The 20,893-nt window shown below is 39.2% G+C and overlaps 3 protein-coding genes across 3 annotated transcripts; 2 read left to right on the top strand and 1 right to left on the bottom strand.

Annotated features, from left to right (window-relative positions):
* Positions 1 to 2,850: 2,850 nt before the first annotated feature.
* LOC149025646 (coatomer subunit alpha-1-like) lies at positions 2,851 to 11,023 on the top strand. The gene is made up of 3 exons (XM_089145844.1): positions 2,851 to 3,244; positions 7,008 to 7,502; positions 7,619 to 11,023. Exons 1-3 carry the CDS (start codon positions 3,037 to 3,039, stop codon positions 10,567 to 10,569), a joined length of 3,654 nt encoding a protein of 1,217 aa, XP_089001970.1. The 5' UTR covers positions 2,851 to 3,036; the 3' UTR covers positions 10,570 to 11,023.
* LOC149025645 (small ribosomal subunit protein bTHXm-like) lies at positions 10,941 to 11,450 on the bottom strand. The gene has a single exon (XM_089145845.1). The coding sequence runs from the start codon at positions 11,383 to 11,385 to the stop codon at positions 11,131 to 11,133; it is 255 nt and encodes an 84-aa protein (XP_089001971.1). The 5' UTR covers positions 11,386 to 11,450; the 3' UTR covers positions 10,941 to 11,130.
* A 172-nt stretch (positions 11,451 to 11,622) lies between these two features.
* LOC149025644 (uncharacterized) lies at positions 11,623 to 20,818 on the top strand. The gene is given in 5 exon segments (XM_089145843.1): positions 11,623 to 15,993; positions 16,077 to 16,164; positions 19,031 to 19,115; positions 19,118 to 19,157; positions 19,706 to 20,818. Coding segments are annotated over 5 exon segments (4,332 nt in total). The 5' UTR covers positions 11,623 to 12,142; the 3' UTR covers positions 19,974 to 20,818.
* The last annotated feature ends 75 nt before the right edge of the window (positions 20,819 to 20,893 follow it).

Genomic DNA, 20,893 nt, shown 5'->3' with positions numbered 1-20,893 from the left:
CTATCAAATAATGAAAATCAAACACCTAATGTCTTTCACTTTCAACCTCTCCCTAATACCCAAATTGGTTTGGAATTAAATATCTAGTTTCGTTTTAGGAGTACCATTTGGGTACTCAATTAGGTTTCAGTTTTATCTCATTTAGTTCTGATTTCGATTTTAGGTCGAAATAATTCAATAGAAGAGTTATTACAAGCAATTACATCTGGTGTTATAATCATTTAGATGCTAAAGATTGAATACATGCCAAATTTTTGGAAACTTCACCCAAAAAAAGTAAACTTAGACAAGAAATCTGCCAAAGCGTTAAGGTGACACCTTATATTGTCCAACTATGAAAGGCAAAGACTTTTAATAATGCCAAATTGCCAACACCCATAGAAATTTTAAGAATTGAGTGATTCTAAAGCTTCAAAGGCCCACCAAACAAACCACTGTGGACTTTTCTCATAAACCTCATGTGCTTGATATTGACTCCCACCTTAAAATTATAACATCTAGAGGATTAAATGAAAATGTTTCCTTTATATAAGACAATTGAAGAAGTTGGCACTTGTTTCTTCTTATTTAAGTCTGTTTTTTATCCTATGGGAGAAAAATTTTAAAAACTAAAATTGAGATGACTCATGATTTTGGTTTTTATGAATGAGTGACAGATGGTTGCAAACAACAAGTCAAGTCAAGGGCTCAACCCAAACCACAAACTTATAAACACTGTTACTTTCATAGAGATCACTTGAGTTGGCTTTTAAATGAATTTATTGGAAATCCCAACCAAAAGTCAAAGTGGCTTATTTAATTTTTTGGATCAGCACCTCTAGATGTAGCATTCTAGAATATTATTGAAAAATTAAATAGAAGTGTTCTGAATGATATATGAACATCTTCATTTTTTCAAAAAAGATAATGCTAATAAAATTCAATTTGTTGATATAGTTGTAGTTTATTTTATATATAAAAATGGGAAGGTGGTGGTTGAACAACCGTGTAAATTGCTTGGCTGAACGGTTCTAGAAATCCTATCCTTAAATTTGGTGGGTTTAAATCGGAATCGTCCATCATAAATGGTTCAGATTTAATTCAATACCTTTAATGGTATGATTTATTTACACAGTCGTTCAGCCATATTTATGTCTAAAAGTATTTAAGATTTAGGAAAACATGACTGTGTGGCCAATGGTGGGTTAGTTGAGCAGTTAAAAGCCCAGACTTCCATGGGGAGGTCTTGGGTTTGCACCCATCCAGGGTCATATTTTTGTTCCCAGCCAAATCCTACTTTCTTCCCTCCCAAACACCCTTCTCCTTCTACTTTCTTTCCTCTCAAACACGACCTTTCCGTAAGGTGGTTTAGATTTGGTTTTTTGCCTTTAGTTAGGATGGGCCAGGCCCAAGGCCCAGTCAAGTGACTCAAAGTTGGGTTTAAGTTTTAAAAAAGAGGGCCCAACCCAACCTTACAAATTAATTTTGCCAAGCTGTCATTAACCTTTACAGCTTTACTTTTTTTTTTGAGTACAAAAGCGGGGTACACTGATCTAATAAAAAACTAAATAGACCCTGACATAAAATCAGTACTAAGGATCTCCTTCAAATCCTTAGGGGATCCAGAAAGAACACTGATGATTAATGGGCAAGGAGCCCCATCTTCGAAATCTAGTCAACTGCTTTATTGGCTTCTCTCGAAACATGCTTGAAGCTATTTACAGCTTTACCTTTTCCCATAAGTAACAACAATATGTAGAACTTATAATATTTTCCTAAAATGTCTCTTATCCAAAAGTCTCAGTGGGGAGTAAGTGTCTATCATAGAATTCTATTGTCTACTAGTATTTTCTACAACACTTCTTTCCATCTCACATGAAATGTCATCTTTGCGCTCATATGAAACTCACCATCATTCACAGAGGGTTGGTCACTGCTGTGGAGCACACCATTCCTATGGTTCAAATCCGTTCTAACTCGTAGGGTGCTATTGCAACGATTATGGAAAAGTATAATGCATAAATGAAAAGCGACATTCGTGATATGGCCAAACGATTTCGCCAAATGCGTCTTCCACTATTCGATGTGTGAGCTCCAATGCAGGAGCCAATTATTTGGTTGGATTATTGTTGCGTACTAATACTTTGTTTTTCCTTCTTGGCTTTTTACCTGAGGCATTTACCCAAATTGTTGATGAAAATGACGATGGTGGGACTTATTTCAGATTTTAAGTTTGATTTGCTTGACAAACAAATAATTGAGACAAAATGAAACCGAGAAATAAAATGGAATCAAATCTTCTTCAATCTAATTAATCGATAAAAAGGAAGAATGAGATAACAAATTTAGAATTCGATAAAATACGATGATACTGAAACAAAAGGAAACGAAGATAGAAAAAACAAAATCTTACTATTCTCTAATTAAAAAAAGAAGGTAGAATTATATGCAAAAAATTCATGACATTAATCAATACAGTGATTATACAAAATAAATAGACAAATTTGAACTCATAAAATATCTAATTTTTTTTTGTTTCTAATAACATCGTGGTAGTCATTTTAAGGAAGAAATTAGGATAATTTTGTCCATAAAATTAATTTTCTTTTTTTATATAGTAATATAAATATATAATACGATATTATTTGTCACATTTTCAATCAAATCATATGAGAGACTCAACAAGCCAAGATTCCCATCCAAGTGTTACGCACGTGTTTAAAACTTCACATATCTCCACGCTCCATTCCATCGCGCCCTACGGCAACGTTCCGAGGACGTCCCAGTGTCGGACAGTTATTTTGGATTGCGCGCCAGGCGTAATATATATGGAGCTGGCACTACCGACTAATCAGTCACTGGTCTCTTCTCTCTCCTTCTCCCTCTCATTTCTTCTTTCTCCGAAATTAGCGTGAACTCTACGTTTGTCTCTTCCTTCAGATCTGTGACCAACATGTAGGTAGCATTACTTCTTGATTCAAACCCTCGCTGCTGCTGCTGCTGCTTCTCTGCTTCTCCTGCTCCTGTGTTTAGATCAGATTTGCCAATTAAAACACGATGCTGATCAAGTTCGAGACGAAGAGTAACAGGGTTAAGGGCTTGAGCTTCCACAATAAGAGGCCATGGATCTTGGCCAGCCTCCATAGCGGAGTGATCCAACTCTGGGATTACAGGATGGGAACACTCATTGACAAATTCGATGAGCACGACGGTCCAGTTCGTGGTGTTCATTTCCATCACACTCAGCCGCTCTTTGCCTCTGGAGGTACATTACATATTTACATTTCGTTTTTAATTCTCATTTTCATTTTCACCGACAATGCTAATCAGTCATCATGATGATTGGATTCCGCGCAGTATATATGTGCTATAATTTACTCACTCATGAAAGTTGGGATGCTCCGCCAATCTAGTACATGCAGGCTCATTGCTTGTCTTCGCGATTTGGTTAGATAGGGAGCAATTTCTTCTTCTTGATATCGAATTTGTGAATAGTTTACATTAATTGTGCTCCAACAATATCTTATGATTAGATCGGGGAGTGCTGAGGTGATCATTTAACCTTTTCCGTAATGCAATTGCAAGTAGCTTTTAAGAACACGCATGGTATAGATTACCGTACGTTACAGTTTATGCCTGGAACCATGCTTCTTCTGCTTGGGGATTGCTAAGCGTGATTCACAAGGAGACCAGCACATGGTGGAAGTTTTCCTACATTCAATGCAAGGGTGGATCTGGATCCCAATTTCTGCGCAAGGTCAAGGCAAATGATAATGAGAAATAGGTTTGATGCATTACTATTTGATCATCTTGTTAAGTGGGCATTTAACTCATCCAGCCCAACCATTTGTAGGAAGTTAAATTAGAATATTGTACTAGAAAAGAATGACATGCTAAATTAAGTGAAGTATGTAGCAATTGAGATAACAATAGAAGAGTTGTACTTCAAATAGTAAGAAACAAAAAAACATGCATAGCAATTGTTGGCTTGTTTCTCACTTCTTGTGAAGCAAAGGAATGAGTGGATCACCATGAGCAAAATCACCGAGCATATGGAGTAAATTATCATATTTATTGACTCGATGGGTTCGGGTTAAAAAAAGGTTTTTAAAAGGGGCCTGCTTATGAGCTTTTTGGGTTTATCTCCAGGCAAAAAGGACAATACATGCCTATTATGTTGCAGCCTACAGTTGCTGAAGTGGTGCAACATGGATTTTTAGAATCTTTGAAGCAGTCTACAAAGTATCAAGTAATAGATTTTACTGTCAACATGACTTTGAAAATTCCATCTTAACCCCTTCATTTTAGTAGGGTAGCATTTTGGTGGTGGATATCAAGAAGACAAGCCCAAGCAATATGGCTAAGTTGGATTACAAACAAATGGGCAGGATCTCCTATCAAATAGATGGTCCGATTTTGAAGCATCTTTGCTTCACATGGCTGTGAGCTGAGAGGTCAGATAGTGAAGAATGTAGGTTTCCGCCGGAAATCCTCCCATATTGTATTGCATATCCATGTAATAGCTACCAAAAGTAGAGGGAGATGAGCAGGAAAACCTAGACACTTGAACAACATCAAGATTAAGTGATATATGGACTTTTCACTGTGAAAAGAGAAAATGTCATAAGACCTTGCACAGGCGGTGGAAACTTTACATTGATAAATGAAATTCTCCCACATAATTCTTGAAAAGAACATCAAACATATGGGTATTTATATTGTTTTTTCAAGAAAAAAATTTTTCCTGGAAGCTTAACTGCTCTTTGTTCCTATACTTTAAAAGACAAAAGACTGACCCTAGAGAGTATTGGAAAGTCTATTACAAAGCTATATAACTTCACCTCTACAAATTTTAGCCTTGGATATCAGTGTTATAATTGATTCGATAGTCAAGGGTTGGTGTACTCTTTCAGTCTTTGTTTAAATAGAAGCAGAACTACGGAAGCTTTTTTGCCTATGGCAATCATGCATGCTTGCTCTTTGTGAACCATATATATCTCCCAAGGATGATTTTCATTTCACAGCATTTTCATTGCTACAAAGTATAAGTCTCTATATATATGCTATAAAAATAAAAAAATAAAAAAGGAAATCTACACCAGGAATTGCCTTCCTCATCTGTAATATTCTCTGTCATTTGAAAATAGAATCAATGTCCCTGGATCAGCAGAGTTCAATTTTTCTATGGTATTGTATATTTAAGAAGCTTTGGCTACTGTTGGGTCTAAAAACAGAAATATTTAGATCTGTTGTCTTCTTTGGTTCTACAAGATGTTGCTAATATGTTTGTCTCAGGAAAGTGATCCAATGTTCAACTTCCTCTGTTCATCTGGCTTTTCCTCAATTTCATTAGGGTTTTTTTTCCATCTGGGTAGATCTTGTCTTATATGATTCCTTTATTTCTCTGTCTTTATTTTCTTAGTCAATTTGATTATCTATGTACTTTATATTTATGATTTTGGAAGTGTGATCTTACTACACTTAACTGTCATTTCTTACAAAATCCACCTTTGGTAATAAAGGGAAGGAAAACAAAAATCAATACTGAAGTGGAAAATTTTCTGTCCATACTAGTTTGTGGCTTAAGTTTCTATTTTCTGTCTCTCCCAATATAATCATCAGTTTGCCTTGGTATTCTAGGTTTTCAATCAATCTGTTAGGACTTCTTTCCAACACTGGTTATTGCCCTATTGGTTGGGTGGGTTGAGAGATATAACCCTGCCAGTTTTCTGCCTAATGTTCACAGTTTTTGGTTCAGTGCAGTTTTTGTTTCCCAAAGGATTTTCAAGTCTTTCTATCTTCAACCTGGTGAACTTCATCAAAACTCTATTGTCTTAGTCCTTCAGTAATCACCCATATATAAGCATACAGAAGTGAAGGCTTCATTTATGCATCATTCAGGGGATGAATAACATGCATATTTTGAGTGATGATCTTGGTAATAGTAAGACTCTTTTCTTGCAATACCATGTATTCTGTAGACAATTTTCACCTGTGGGCTCAAATTTTGATATTCTTGCATGAGAACTTGCAACTTTTGAGTTGCATAAATTTTGAAAATATTCTCTCCTCCCTCTCTTGACAGACTTGTGTGATGAGATTATGCTCAAAGCCAGGGTCTCTCAGAACCATCGTTTTAATCACTTCAAACACCCATAACGTAAGATGCAACCCATGAAGCCTTTTTTGTCAACTGCACGGAAGTGTTTGGCAGATCAGGACAGCAGTTCACTTAATAATTTTCTTCTCCCTACAGAATTATGGCATCAAATTATTTCTTGAATTGAGACTCCCTCAAAATCGTCATCTAAGGTATTCTTTCATCACCAATAATTTAAGATGCATCGTGAGGCACTGTGTCAATTCCAAATTGGGTTTGGAGAGGGAATGTAGGAATCTGCACAGTACACTAGTTTATGATCTGAAAAAAAGTATCATTTTTGTGGAATCCACATTTTAATGCAGATGAAATGAAAATTAAATAAAAATACATGCATGGGGCCCCACATTTCTAACAGAGGGAATGGAAAAGAGTCCGCACACAATGTGCAGATATTTTTCTCTTAACCTAAATTTACTGTGTAATTAAACAGAACCTGATGGTCTTTGGTAGCCTCATGTTTATGCCCTCCTTGTGCAGAAAGGAAAACTTCAGAACACAAGAACCCGTATGTCTTCATACCTTTCCCTGTCTCACTTGTCTGATTACATATTCTGTCAGAACAGGATGTGACATACTGACATTACAAGTTCAATCTTTCCCATGTATACATCCATGTAGTTCTTGTTTGAGGCTTCAAATGCTAGGAGTTGAATTCATCCTGAATGTATTCTGTCAATTTTCTTGATTCTGTTAGTTGTTGATTTCTTTATTGGTTCCTGGGTAATAATATTGACATCAATACTTGCACTTATAAGTAATCAAATAGACACCGATACTTGCACTTGTAATCCTCAATGCCATGATATGAGCATCAATAGAATTTTTTTCTTGTTCCCTAAATGATCAAACCTAATGGTTATTGCAGGAGATGATTATGTGATCAAGGTCTGGAATTATAAGACACGTCGCTGTTTATTTACTCTTCTTGGGCACCTTGATTACGTCCGCACTGTCCAATTCCATAATGAATATCCCTGGATTGTAAGTGCAAGCGATGATCAAACGGTTAGAATATGGAATTGGCAATCGCGCACCTGTGTTTCCGTTTTAACTGGACACAACCATTATGTTATGTGTGCCTGTTTCCATCCAAAAGAGGATTTGCTCATTACTGCATCCTTGGATCAAACAATTCGTGTTTGGGATATAGGAGCCCTGAGAAAGAAGACTGTGTCTCCTACAGATGACATTCTGCATCTTAGCGAAATTAACACAGATTTATTTGGGGGAGTCGATGCTGTTGTTAAATATGTCTTGGAGGGTCATGATCGCGGAGTAAATTGGGCTTCATTCCACCCCAGCCTGCCACTGATTGTATCTGGAGCGGACGATCGTCTAATAAAATTGTGGCGAATGAATGGTAATGCTGAGGCATATTGTCTTTTTGATGGATTACATGTGTAATGCTGCTTTGGTATATCTATTTATCTATTAATACATGGGTAAATACAGTAAACTCTGTTCTCTTTATTTCAGATACCAAAGCATGGGAAGTGGACACACTGCGAGGCCACACAAACAATGTGTCTTGTGTTATGTTCCTTGCAAAGCAGGACATTATTGCATCAAACTCTGAGGATAGAAGTGTTCGTGTCTGGGATGTCACTAAACGAACTGGTATCCAGACATTCCGCAGAGAACATGATCGATTTTGGGTTCTTGCATCCCATCCAGAGATGAATCTTTTAGCAGCTGGTCATGATAGTGGTATGATTGTCTTTAAGTTGGAAAGGGAAAGACCTGCATTTTCTGTAAGCGGTGATACCTTATTCTATGTCAGAGATCGTTTCTTGCGTCTTTACGAGTTCTCAACACAAAGAGACATCCAAGCAATTCCCATACGGCGACCTGGTTCCCTCTGCTTGAATCAGGTTCCAAGGACACTCTCTTATAGCCCAACAGAAAATGCTGTTTTGATCTGTTCAGATGTTGATGGTGGATCTTATGAGCTTTATGTCTCACCAAAAACCGGCATTGGTAAAGTTGATGTTTTGCAAGAATCAGTGAGAGGCATAGGAGCTTCAGCTGTTTTTGTGGCTCGTAATAGGATAGCTGTGCTTGACAAGAGTAACAACCTGGCATTAGTTAAGAACTTAAAAAATGAAATTGTGAAGAAAACCAGCCTTCCTATTGTTGCTGATGCAATATTCTATGCTGGAACAGGCAACCTATTATGCCGGGCTGAAGATAGAGTGGTCATCTTTGATCTTCAGCAGAGAATTGTGCTTGGAGAGCTCCATACTCCCTTTATTAGATATATTGCTTGGTCAAATGACATGGAGTGTGTTGCTTTGCTCAGCAAACATGCTATAGTAATTGCTACCAAGAAGCTTATGCATCGATGTACAGTTCACGAGACAATTCGCATAAAGAGTGGTGCCTGGGATGATAATGGGATCTTCATATACACAACATTGAACCATATGAAATATTGTCTTTCAAGTGGTGACAGTGGAATTATCAAGACCCTTGATGTTCCTTTGTATATCACAAAGGTTACTCAGAATATTGTTCATTGTCTGGACAGGGATGGAAAGCACTGTTCCATAACAGTTGATGCAACCGAGTATGTTTTCAAACTTTCACTCGTAAAGAAAAGGTTTGATCATGTAATGAGTATGATCAAGAGTTCAAGGTTCTGCGGACAAGCCATGGTCGCCTATCTGCAACAAAAGGGGTTCCCAGGAATTGCTCTTCATTTAGTCAAAGATGAAAGAAGTCGATTTAACTTGGCACTCGAAAGTGGTAATATTCAAATAGCTGTTGCATCAGCAAAGGAGATAGATGAAAAAGAACACTGGTATAAGTTGGGTGTTGAGGCTCTCCGACAAGGCAATGCCAGCATTGTGGAATATGCATACCAGAGGACAAAGAATTTTGAGAGGCTGTCCTTTCTTTATCTTGTAACAGGGAATCTGGAAAAATTGTCCAAAATGCTGCGAATAGCTGAGATGAAGAATGATGTAATGGGGCAATTCCACAATGCCCTGTACTTGGGTGATATCCATGAGCGTGTGAAAATTCTAGAGAATGCTGGACACTTACCTCTTGCATATGTTACAGCTAAAGTTCATGGGCTAAAGGAAGTTGCTGATAGGCTTGCTAGTGAGTTAGGTGATACAGTTCCATGTGTACCTGAAGGAAAAGTCTCGTCTCTCCTCATTCCTCCGGCACCCATTGTATTTGGTGGAGATTGGCCCCTTTTGAGGGTAATGAAAGGCATGTTTGATGGTGAGTTTGACAACGTGCACAAGACAGGACAAGAGGAAGAGGTTGAGTCTGTTGATGGTGATTGGGTTGAGGACCTGGACATTGCTGATGTAGATGACATGCTGAATGGAGATGATGGGGTTGTTATTGTTAATGATGAAATCAATGGAGAAGATGCAGAGGGAGGATGGGATCTTGAGGACCTGGATCTACCAACTGAAGTTGATTCACCAAGCACTGCAATTAGTGGCCACACTGCTACATTTATAACCCCAACACCAGGCACACCTGTATCCCAAGTCTGGACTCAACGAACCTCTCTAGCTGGTGAGCATGCAGCCGCTGGCAATTTTGATACTGCAGTGCACTTACTGAACCGTCAATTGGGTGTGAAGAATTTTGCTCCCCTGAAACCAATGTTGATGGACTTATACCTGGGAAGCCATTCATATATACGGGGATTTGATTCTGTGCCAGTGATCACTAAGGCAATTGAGAGGGGATGGAACGAATCTGCCGCCCCCAACATAAGGTACCCTCCAGCCCTGATGTTTGAACTTTCTCAGTTGGATGATAAACTTAAAACAGCTTATAAGGCCACCACAGAAGGTAAGTTTGTTGAGGCTTTGAGAGTTTTCCTCAACATCTTGCACACGATTCCACTAATTGTGGTAGAGTCAAGGAGAGAAGTTGACGATGTTAAGGAGTTGATTGCTATAGCAAAAGAATATGTCCTGGGATTGAAGATGGAAGTCAAAAGAAAGGAAATTAAAGATGACGTTGTCCGTCAGCAGGAGTTGGCAGCCTACTTTACCCACTGCAATCTTCAGATGATCCATTCGAGGCTTGCTCTGAATAGTGCAATGGGAATTTGCTACAAGGCTGGAAGTTTGATCACAGCAGGAAATTTTGCGAGGCGGTATTTGGAAACTAATCCTTCTAATGAAAATCAAGTGAAAAGGGCAAGGCAAGTTCTGCAGGCTTGTGAAAAAAATATGAAAGATGCAACCAAGTTAAATTATGACTTCAGGAATCCTTTTGTGGTTTGTGGAGCAACGTATGTGCCCATATACACTGGACAAAAATATGTATCTTGCCCATATTGTGGTTCACATTTTGTACCTTCAGTCGAGGGGCAGCTCTGTGCTGTTTGTGACCTTTCTATAGTTGGATCAGATGCATCTGGTCTGCTTTGTTCCCCTTCACAGGTCAGATGATTCACAGGATTCCTTGATATGCCATATAGCTTTAGGGGAGCAGGTGGGGAAATCATCCATAATTTTAAAATTTGTTTCGTTATTGACTTTATTTATTTAATTTTTTCAAAATCACCTGAGAGCTTGTGCTCGTAGTCTCTTCCCCTCTTTTTCTTGGAGTGGGTGTTAGTAGCAGTCCTTAGAATTCTCTGTTCCAACTGATAGAAAATATTCTTTGTATTGTCGCGTTTTCCCTTTTTTGCCTTTGTGAAATTTCTTTCACGGTTTGTATCATGGTTTCTATTTTCTGATTTAAAGATGAACAAATTTATCATTTTACTACTCTGTAAAGCCAGACAAGATTGCCATAAGCTAAACCGATGAATGTTTCCTCAAAATATTTGATCCCAATTCAGGAGAAAGATTATACACCTAGCTAGAAAAATATTCATTCGTAATAACAAGGAAATGTACAAGTACTCTGCTGAACTGCATAAAACAAAAACTCCCACTGATTAACACAAACTGGAAGAAGAAGACTATGCAGCTGTAGAGATATTCAGGTGATGAAATTCAGAAAAATTAGATGAGCTTGAAAGGGAGAGGCCAAGGAGTGGACCTTGGGACCTCAACCTTGTCCTTGATCCTCTCGATCATCTTCTTCTTTTTGGGTCTTGCATTGCCGTATGAACCCTTGAACCGCTTCCCCTTCTTCGTCTTCTTGTCCCCACGACCACACAGAGCCGGCAGAGACGATGCTGCAACCGCCGCCTGCGGAGCTCCCGTCGTTGCCATCATCACCCTTCTCGCTACGCCACACAACTGCACCATTGCCATCTTCTTCGCTTCTCAGAAACACGCAGAGAAAGCTTCTGGAGAAACGGGGGAAAATTTAATACCAGTGTTTCAACTTTTAACCGGAGACTTTAAAGGGCGGAATTTTTTTGTTGGGTAAAGAGGGGAGGAAATTGGAAATCGAGTCGGTTAATGCTTTCCGATCTAACTCAGCGGGTTTACTTGACTCAGTTAATCTCTACGGAGCCAGCTGGGGCGAAGACATGTCAGACACGTGTGTTTGAAGGGAAAGGTGAAGTTGCAGGCACAGGCACACACTACCAGTACTCACAAGTGAGTGAGTGATTCGTGAGGGCTCACATGGTGGTGAGGGCTGCCAGAGGAGTATTTTAAGTTTGGGTTTAGCCTGCAACTTGTTGGATCGAGGGAATCTTGTTCTTCAAAGGGCTTCGATGGTCTATCTTTGGCTTGGAAAATGAAAGACAGCTGTCATGCTTTATACAATTAGACTGTATTTTATCAGAGGAGCAGCTTGGTTCTAATGGGCGACTCAAGGATAAAGCACAAAGGGGAAAACTGAGTTCTCATTTGTCATGTTCCAGCGTCGGCAATCAAACTTGCGAAATCCAATCTGGGCAGGTGCGGTCTGGTCTCCTTGGATCGGTTAGATTACATTAGCATCGTCTTCTCAAGTATCAACTGCTGAAGCTCAACAGATGCTTCAAATCCGCCATTTTTAGTATTAGTGGTATATCTCTTTCGTATCGCTCTTTTTTCTGTCTATTACTCCAAAGTAAACATGCACAGCACTTACCTGAGCTCAATGTCCCTTTGGAGGAAAGGTTCTCTTTCTTTTTCCTTCAATGATAGTAGTTACTTATTGAGTGAAAGAACTGAGAACTTGCACTCATCATCTTCTCATTGTACTTGCTGTGCTTTATCCAACCACGGGTTGCCTGTATACCCTAGATTTTTTTATGGGTTTACGCATGCTTCTCTGATTCAGTGGTCAGCTTCTAGAAGGCTGATTTTAACTGGTTTCGAGCGTTATTGCCAGTTGCCCCTTTATGATCTTGATCGGGGATCCTATAGAGTGTCCTGCTCTCTCAATGAGAGTAATGCTTGTAGGAGGAGGAGGAAGAGGGGAAATGGGAAATTTGGTTGTATGGTTTGGGAGGAGAAGAGTGAGGGTGGTGATTCAGGTACTGATGAAAGTGCTGAAGCAATGCTCAGCTTGTTGACTGACAAACTCAGTGATACGTTAGTTGGTCGATCAGCAGCAAGGAGGAAGCCAGTGGATAAGATAGGGAGAGTGGTTGATCAACGTCGCAGGAAAGGAAAAGAGTGTGTTAGAAACAAATCACTGGAATGGGATTCCAAAGGTGGATATAAACCCATCACAGTTGAGTCAAGGGAAGATAATTATCATCAGTCAGGGTGGAGTGAGGCATCTTTGAGGACTGAGAATCACGTGCTTAGGAAAGATGGACATAGGAAAGAAAAGGAGTGTGCTCAAGCTCCATCATCTCAGAGGAATTATAAGGGTGAATATAAATCTAGTATTGTCAAAACAACGGAAGAATGTTATCAACTGTCAGGGAGGAGAGGAGTATCTTCAAGGGCTCAAAGTCCTGGGTTTAGGAGTGAACATCCTAGGATGGAAAGGGAGATTGCTCAAGCTCCATCATCGGAGAGGAATTCTAAGGTGGAATATGAATCTAGCACTGTTAAATCGAGGGAAGATTATTTTCAGCTGTCAGGGAGGAATGGAGTATCTTCGACAACAGAGGATCATGGGCCTAGGAGAGACAGTTCTGGTTGCTCATCATTTTACTCAGCATCTTCTTTTGATGACATTGAGAGTGACACCTATATTGAGGATAAGCATCCAGAGTTTGTTGGAGGATCCTCATGCGATTACAAACAGAATGAATCAAGGAGTAGCAGAGAGGATGTTCTTGCACTGGATGTCAGAAAACAGTTTAAGGGTCATGATGAAGATGTCCATGGGTACAGGGAAATCTCAAGACAGGGAAGTGCTGCAGGGTCTGCAGTGGGATCAGATAAAATGATGAGCAGTAATAAATGGGGTTCTAGAAGCAAAGCAGAGAAAAAATTCACTGAAGTTTCTGTTGTGCCAGTACAATCAAGAGAAGAGTCTTCACAGATGTTGTCCAGGAAACTTGAGGTTAATGATAGTGACATGGAAATTGTTTTGGGTCACCAGAAGGGATTTAATGGCAGGGAAGATGAGCCAAGTTCAGCGGTGAAATTGGTCAAGGAAACAGTGGAGAGAAATAGCCAAAGTGGTAGGGTAGCTCTTGAACATGCAGAATCAAGAAGAAAATCTCAACAAGTTCAAGAAATGTCAGGGATCCAGGGAAGTGATTACCAGAAGGCCTCTGGCTTCCAGAGGCAATTCAGTGGCAGAGAAATGAACTTAAGTTCACCTATAAATTCAAACCAGGTAGCAAGAAAGCTGGATGGACAAACAGTTACAGAGACTGTAGAACAAACTGAAATAAGAAGGAAATCACAGCAGCGGACCAAGTTTACAGATAGTAAAATTCAAAGGGCTCACACTTCAGGGATGCGTTTTGAGTCTGGAATGGATAACAGAGAAGAACTCTCAACTAAAATGCAGGGTTCTGTTCAGAAGTCAAAGGAGCAACAGGTCCAAACTGATCAAAGGTTTTATGGGACAGCTGAGTTAAGAAGACGATCCCAAGATCTAACAAATCAGATGGCTTCTGATGCTTCTAAAAATTTTAATTGGGCACATACATTTTCTGATACAAGAATGAATAGCAGAGAAAGAAATTTGGCTTCAGTTGTGGTTGATCAGGTTCATGAAGAGAGACAAAATGGCAGCGGAGCTGGTGAAAGAGGCGCTGAACAGGTTGGACTAAGAAAAGAATCTCGAAGGCCAACAAAAGTATCGAGTTCTTGGTGGAGCTCCATGGAGAGGGCCTCAACCTCCAAGGCACCATTGTATTCAGATCCACTTGCTAGAGTGGAACTTAAGGGCGTATCAACAGAAGAAAACAAAATTTCCCAGGTTATGCTGGCACATCCATCGCAATTGGTAGATGTCAAAATTGGGAATGAAGACCTAGAGGCTTCTGTTGAGCTCTCAGAAAGTAGCTCTAGCTCTTTGACTACGCACCCACAAGCGCAAACTGCAAATTCTCCCCAAGAATTACATGTTGAAACTAAAAGCGGTGAGGCTTTTGGAGAGAATCTAAGCCTTATGCTCCATGAAGATGCATTGGGTTCTGCTAATCGCTTTGAGAGATCCTCCAGTCAGTTTGTTGGTGAGTTTGTGGAGAAAGTCCAAGATGAAATATTTACATCTGATTTCCAGAAGGAAAGAACTTCTGAAACTACATCTGCATATGGTGACTGGAAATATATACAGCAGGGTCCTGGGCAATCTGGATCTGAGGACTTACAGCTAAAGAGACCTGATCCAAGGCAGTCATCTGATGTCTCTGAAAAGAAGGGACCCTCAGATGAAATGTGGGATGTTAATGACCCGTCCTTGCATGGTGATTCTCAGAGAGAACCACCTGAGGAGTTCACTTCCACAACTGGGGGTACAATTGTGAGGACAACTGGTAGGTCTCTCTGGAACATTATTACAGATGTGATTCGGCTACGGTGGGGCACCCATTCTGGAACCAATAATTCAACAACAAAATCAGGTGGAAAGAGTCCATCAAATGAATCTATTTGCAGTGAGGTAGGGTTCTCTGGGCATGATCCAGATGACAATGATCACGACAATGTTAAAAAGAGACAAAGAGGTACTCCGAAAGTTCCCAGATCTGCTGATCTACTAAGTAAAGCTTCAACTCAAAGCCAAGCAGAAGCCTCTGAATCAACAATGTCCGGGGACAGAATTTTAGAGGCTGAAGGTGATGCTTCATCCTATTCAGGTACCTTAGGAAAAGGTGTGACATCCCAAGGCACTTCTTCTGCCTCTGTAGAGGAAAGATTTGATTGGAAAGAAGATGGTAATGGCAATCAAGGTACTCCTTCCACTATTGCGCCGATGGAATCATCATTACCATTACTCACTAGGCGCGTCATAAGATCATCTCCAGTCACAGAACAGTTAACAGGAAGTACTAAAGCCAAGGTGTCTATTGGAAAAGATGTGACATCACAAGGCACTTCTTTGGCCTTTGAAGAGGCAAGATTTGGTTGGAAAGAAGAAGATAGGGGAGATAAAGGCAGTATTGTTTCACTCTCACCCGTGGATTCATCTTTACCATTGCCAAGCAGAGGCCTGATAAGATCTCCAGCCATAGAATGGATGCCAGAAACTATTAAAGCCAAGGTGCCCATGTGTGACTTCAAGGAGAATGTGGAGCAAGCCACCACTGAGAGCTTAACTGAAGTCCCAAAAACTGATGGGAAGGATGATCAATTGAAGAGACAGAAGTTCCAGCGGAATAAGCAAGTACCAAAAGATATATTTGATGAATGGGAAAATGCATATAAACTAGAAACTCTTCGAAGAGAAAATGATGAAAAGTTTATGAGAGAAGCGCTTTTGGAAGCCCAGAAGGCTGCTGATGTTTGGGAAGTGCCTGTTGGTGCTGTGCTGGTACAAAATGGAGAAATTATTGCTCGTGGCTTTAATTTGTAAGTAATTACTGGTTATGCCTCATTTTCATCAGGAGAATAAATAATTCCTTGACTTTTCTTTTCTTTTTTATGTGTTTCAGAGTGGAAGAATTAAGAGATTCGACTGCCCATGCAGAAATGATTTGTATAAGGGAGGCTTCTAACCTACTCCGGACTTGGAGACTTGTGGTATTTTCTTTCTCCAGTTCTTTTCTTCTGGATGTAGGTTTTACTAATTAGCATATCCTTTCTTAATCCTCAAAAGTAGGTTGTTGATTTCCCAGGATGAATGAGCTAATTAATAGTTGTATGATTGGGCCAATGACTTTATTTACTATAGGTTTGTCTGATTATGCAGAATTGATTGATCATCTTGTATCACAATATTGTCACTGTTGCGATGATTTTAAATGAAAATTAGGAATTTCGATGATGCAATAAACAATTGAAAGTTCATAAAAGAGAGAAGAAATATAATTCATAAATCGAAAGAGAAAACCAAGAATGCCTTAGATTGATGAAATCTGATACTGGATCAGCATCCATATTTCATTGTGCAGACTACAGCAGGCTAGTAATTAGATCCCTTTGACCTTAGTATATGATACTGTCGAGGAAAATAGAGAAACTGATCAAGGGATGCAAAAAAAGACGAGCTGGTAGACTGATTTGTGGAAGGTTAATGAATGGGTGTGCAAGACTGTGGGAGACTGAAGTTATGGTTGGAAGAAAGTGCCAAAGTTTGGGAGTGTAGGTAGGTAGGGTTCGTCCTGTAGCTCAATCACTTTTCTTCTCTCTTCTTTCCTCTGTCATTTATGTTCAGATCTGCTAAATATCAGAGCATTGACCTAGGACAATTCACCGTTCAAGTAACCCATCTAGGTGCTGATCATGGCAGGGTTTAGTATCCTATGTATCTGCTGATACTATCAATATGTATTGTATCATTACAACATTGTTATTATACTTAAAAACTTTTGGTGTTCGAAAAAGTAAGAAACTTCACCAAGAGATGACTCTTCATTCTTTATATAGTATCCACTGTATGCGCTTGTCTCAATATACTTTGTTCTTTCTATACATGATACATTTTACATATTACCTTTTTTTGGGTGAAGACATATTACTGATTTATAGGCTTTTATGTCTCAGACAGTATTTTCCACATATCCTAGACGTTCCATACCGCATTTTCCACATATCTTGCATCTCTCTGATTTGGTATTGGTATCTTTTCTTAAGATGACACTTCCACTGTGATAGCCCATTACTGATAGTGGTGCATATCTGGTCTCAATCCAAAAGGAGCTCACTAAGCTGAAAGTATGGCTAGCAAAAATTGTTTTCCTTAGTTCTCATTGATGAATTTCTTTTACAATGGGAGGAAGATCTCACATTGGATCACTTTAGATATCTGGGTTCAATTATAAACAAGGAAGGAGATATAGATGATGATGTTGCCATAGGATTATAAAGTGGATGAAGTGGAGAGGTGCAACTGGACAGCTGTCACTTCTATGTGCTTGTGGTATCCCTTTAAAGCTCGGAGCATCAATTAATGAAGGTTTTTAATTGATGCAGATGTGAACTCAGCATAAACAATCACTAGGCTTCCAGACGTTCTGGTCAACTTGGGCTCCTTAGATCCCTTGTTGATATTGCCTGCAATTTCAGGCCTCTCCACTGCCTTGGTTTGCCCATCACCATGTCAACTAGGACCATAACCCATGAAGCACATGAAATGTGTGCTAACTAGTGCACAACATACAAAGAAATCAGGTAACAAGGACACGAGTCCTGTTATCTATCATGGACACTATGTAGACCTGCTTGTCCGACATAGCATAGTTTTGAAAGTTGAAGTCTCCTTGTTTTGTAGAAGGATATGGTCATGAATCTCATGAGATTGCCATGATTTTGAAACTTCAATATGCTTGGAAATCCGAGTGTGCTGATCTCATAATTATTTACTGGTACCGCAAAGTGCCTTGGTTCCCTTGAGCGTCTGTGGGCAAACAAAAGTAACACTTGATGGACAATTTGTAGTTTTTGCCTTTTATGCCAAGAACAAGTGAGTCTTCTCCCTGGTCTCTTTATACTTACAGAATTGGTGATTCCTTCTTGTTTACTGTTAAAATAAGATATATGATTCCATTAGGATGGGTATGACAAGTTTGCAATCATTTAAGTTAAAAATGACCTCATAAGCAATGTTTGAATCTCGCAAAATTTCTTGAGATTTCATATGTTTCAGGGTCACCAAAATGAAACATACCTGCAAAATGAAATTGATTAGTTGACTGGAATTTCGATGATTTTGACTTTGGTCGATATCTCAAAAATTCCGGTCAAGATCTCGAAATTTTCAATTGAAATCTCAGGAATATTTGAAATTAATTGTGAGTACCATTCAAAGAGATGTATTGACTCGATTTTTGTGGACAACATCTTCTTTTAGCCAAGCCACCAGCCATACATGCTGCCAGCAGCTTTATATGACTTATCACAATGGATCAAGGGGTTTCATCACAATGTGGTGATCTATATCCTATAATAGGTGCTCAAAGAGCAGTGCACAATGGATCAAGGGGTTTCCATGAATGTGAATTTATACTTCATAAATGTTAGATTTGTGAAATTACATTAAGATTTGACTGCAAGACACAAACAAGAGTGCAAATCCAAAAGACCATTGAAGGTTGTTTTTTTCTTTTCTTTTTTCCTTTTTAACCAAGCTAACCGTGGGGTATGTGTTTATAGGCCCTATAATGGGTTGTCCAAAAAGAACCACACCCCCAAAATACACAAAGTCCACTTGCAATCTACCACCAAAACCTGGCAGATTTTGGCAAGATTCAGCAAAATCCTGAGTTTTTGGTCCTCTTGGGGTGGCTGAAACCTTGAGACAAGACGAAATCTTGAACTTAGCTCATGAGTGATTTCTTATGAATTAGACAGTTTCCAGTGCTTACCTGCAAACACTCTCTCAACTCATTTGGACTTGTCTTTCTTCTGACTCCACTTATTAGCCATTTTGTTGTGTTTCCTGTTGTAGGATACAACCCTTTATGTGACGCTTGAACCTTGTCCAATGTGTGCTGGAGCAATTCTTCAAGCTAGAATTGATACTGTAGTATGGGGGCTCCCAACAAGCTTCTTGGTGCTGATGGCAGCTGGGTTAGGTAATGTAATATACTACTATCACCTTCTGGACAGCAACTTCTTCCATAGAAAATATGAACTCGAGTCCTACTCATGAGTCTGTCCTTTTGCTGGGAAACTGATCCTTTTTCGTGTTTGTGGCCTTCTTTCTTTCAATAGAAGAGTTTTAATGGCATTGACATCCAACTGTGTATATTGCTTCCACGTTTTTTCATCTAGCAGTGAGAAGTTATGCATGTAAATCATTAAGAAAGACATTTAAGGGAAGGGGCTGTTATTCATGAACTCAACCGAAATTGTTGTACACATGAATGACCTTTTACCCCATTCCTGTTCTGTAGGTTTATTTATGGATCCCTTCATAGTTTGCTAAGTCATGTAGATATGATACAATGTGTCATTTGAAGTTCATTGGTTTTCCTGTGAGGAATATATCTTTTGATTGGATTCAACTCAACTAATCAAAGTTTTAACTCGTGATCACGTCGTATGTGAACGTGACTTCAAGGACCTCAAGTAAAAAGAATTAATGAAGTGTCAATTAATAACTAATAAGTTTGCATTGCAGGCTATTCCCTGGTGGGGGTGAAGGGGGAAGCAGTTCAGATCAGCCGGCTGGGCCGATCCACCCATTTCACTCCAAGATTACAATCCGAAGAGGGGTCTTGGAGACACAGTGTGCAGAGATGATGCAACAATTCTTTAATCTGAGAAGGAAGAAAAAGGAGAAGAATCCAGAGCCCAAGACACCGCCTTCATGCCTGCCTGTTTCATCCCATCCATCAAAATTTCTTTCCAAGATGCATGATATGTTTAGCATCATGTTCTGCTTGTAACAATTGGAAAGATGGTCTCTGTATGCCTTGAAAGTGTAAAATTTTCATGGAAATGACGTTTAATTTTAAGAAGTTTTGTAAACAACTTTATATCCAATTTTAGGTGGAGAATATATAAAAGAGCTTCAGTTCGCATTCAAGATGAGTGATTAGTGTTTCAGACATTCAAGAATGCATCCATGTTCTAAAAGAAGGTTGCTTGCTCGGCCTTTGGTCTTGTACCCTGTTCTCATTAGGTTTCAGCTTTCACACTTAATAAAACATTTGCAGGTGATGAACGTGAGGTGTTGTATGCGGGATGATGAGTTCGGTTCCACTACCTCCAGAGGGAGCCAAGGGAGAATCCAGATCTTCTACCCTTCAGGGTGACGAATAGAGGTGTGCACTCCCTTAACATCTGTCTATCACATAGTAAGAGGGAGATTTACCTTTTAACTTCTAACAAGAACATCAGAAGTAAATTTTCTTTTTTTTATTTGTATTGGAGAAATATGAAGAAAGCATAAACCTCTACTTGTTAGCTAGATTTGCAAAAGGGTGTTTTGTGATGGTTGCACGTTGATCTAAATAATGGGTAATGGAGCAGCAGTTAATGTCAGGCAGCACAGATCAAAATCTCTTCACCTGGGTGTATCTTGGTGGTCAATTTATTCTGTCTTTTTTTTTTAATTTATTTATTATTTTCTAAAGTATAAATATATGCAATGTTTTTTAGTTTGTCTTCCACCATTGATCATCTTTGATATTGTGAATATTTAGATAATTAATAACAGATCACAACACATGTGTAATCTACAATCAAGGCAACAACCAGCTTATATACTATACCTAAAACAGCCCAATGTGGGGCCTGAACCAACTACCACATGAAAATCTTGTGTTCTTCTGAGAAAAATATTTTTTCTTCTCCAACTGATAAT

This window comes from Hakea prostrata, chromosome 2 (genome assembly GCF_041222555.1).
Source record: "Hakea prostrata isolate BN-2017 chromosome 2, UWA_Hpros_2, whole genome shotgun sequence".
In the NCBI taxonomy this organism is placed as follows: Eukaryota; Viridiplantae; Streptophyta; class Magnoliopsida; order Proteales; family Proteaceae; genus Hakea; species Hakea prostrata.
This window is presented reverse-complemented; position numbering and strand designations above follow the sequence as displayed.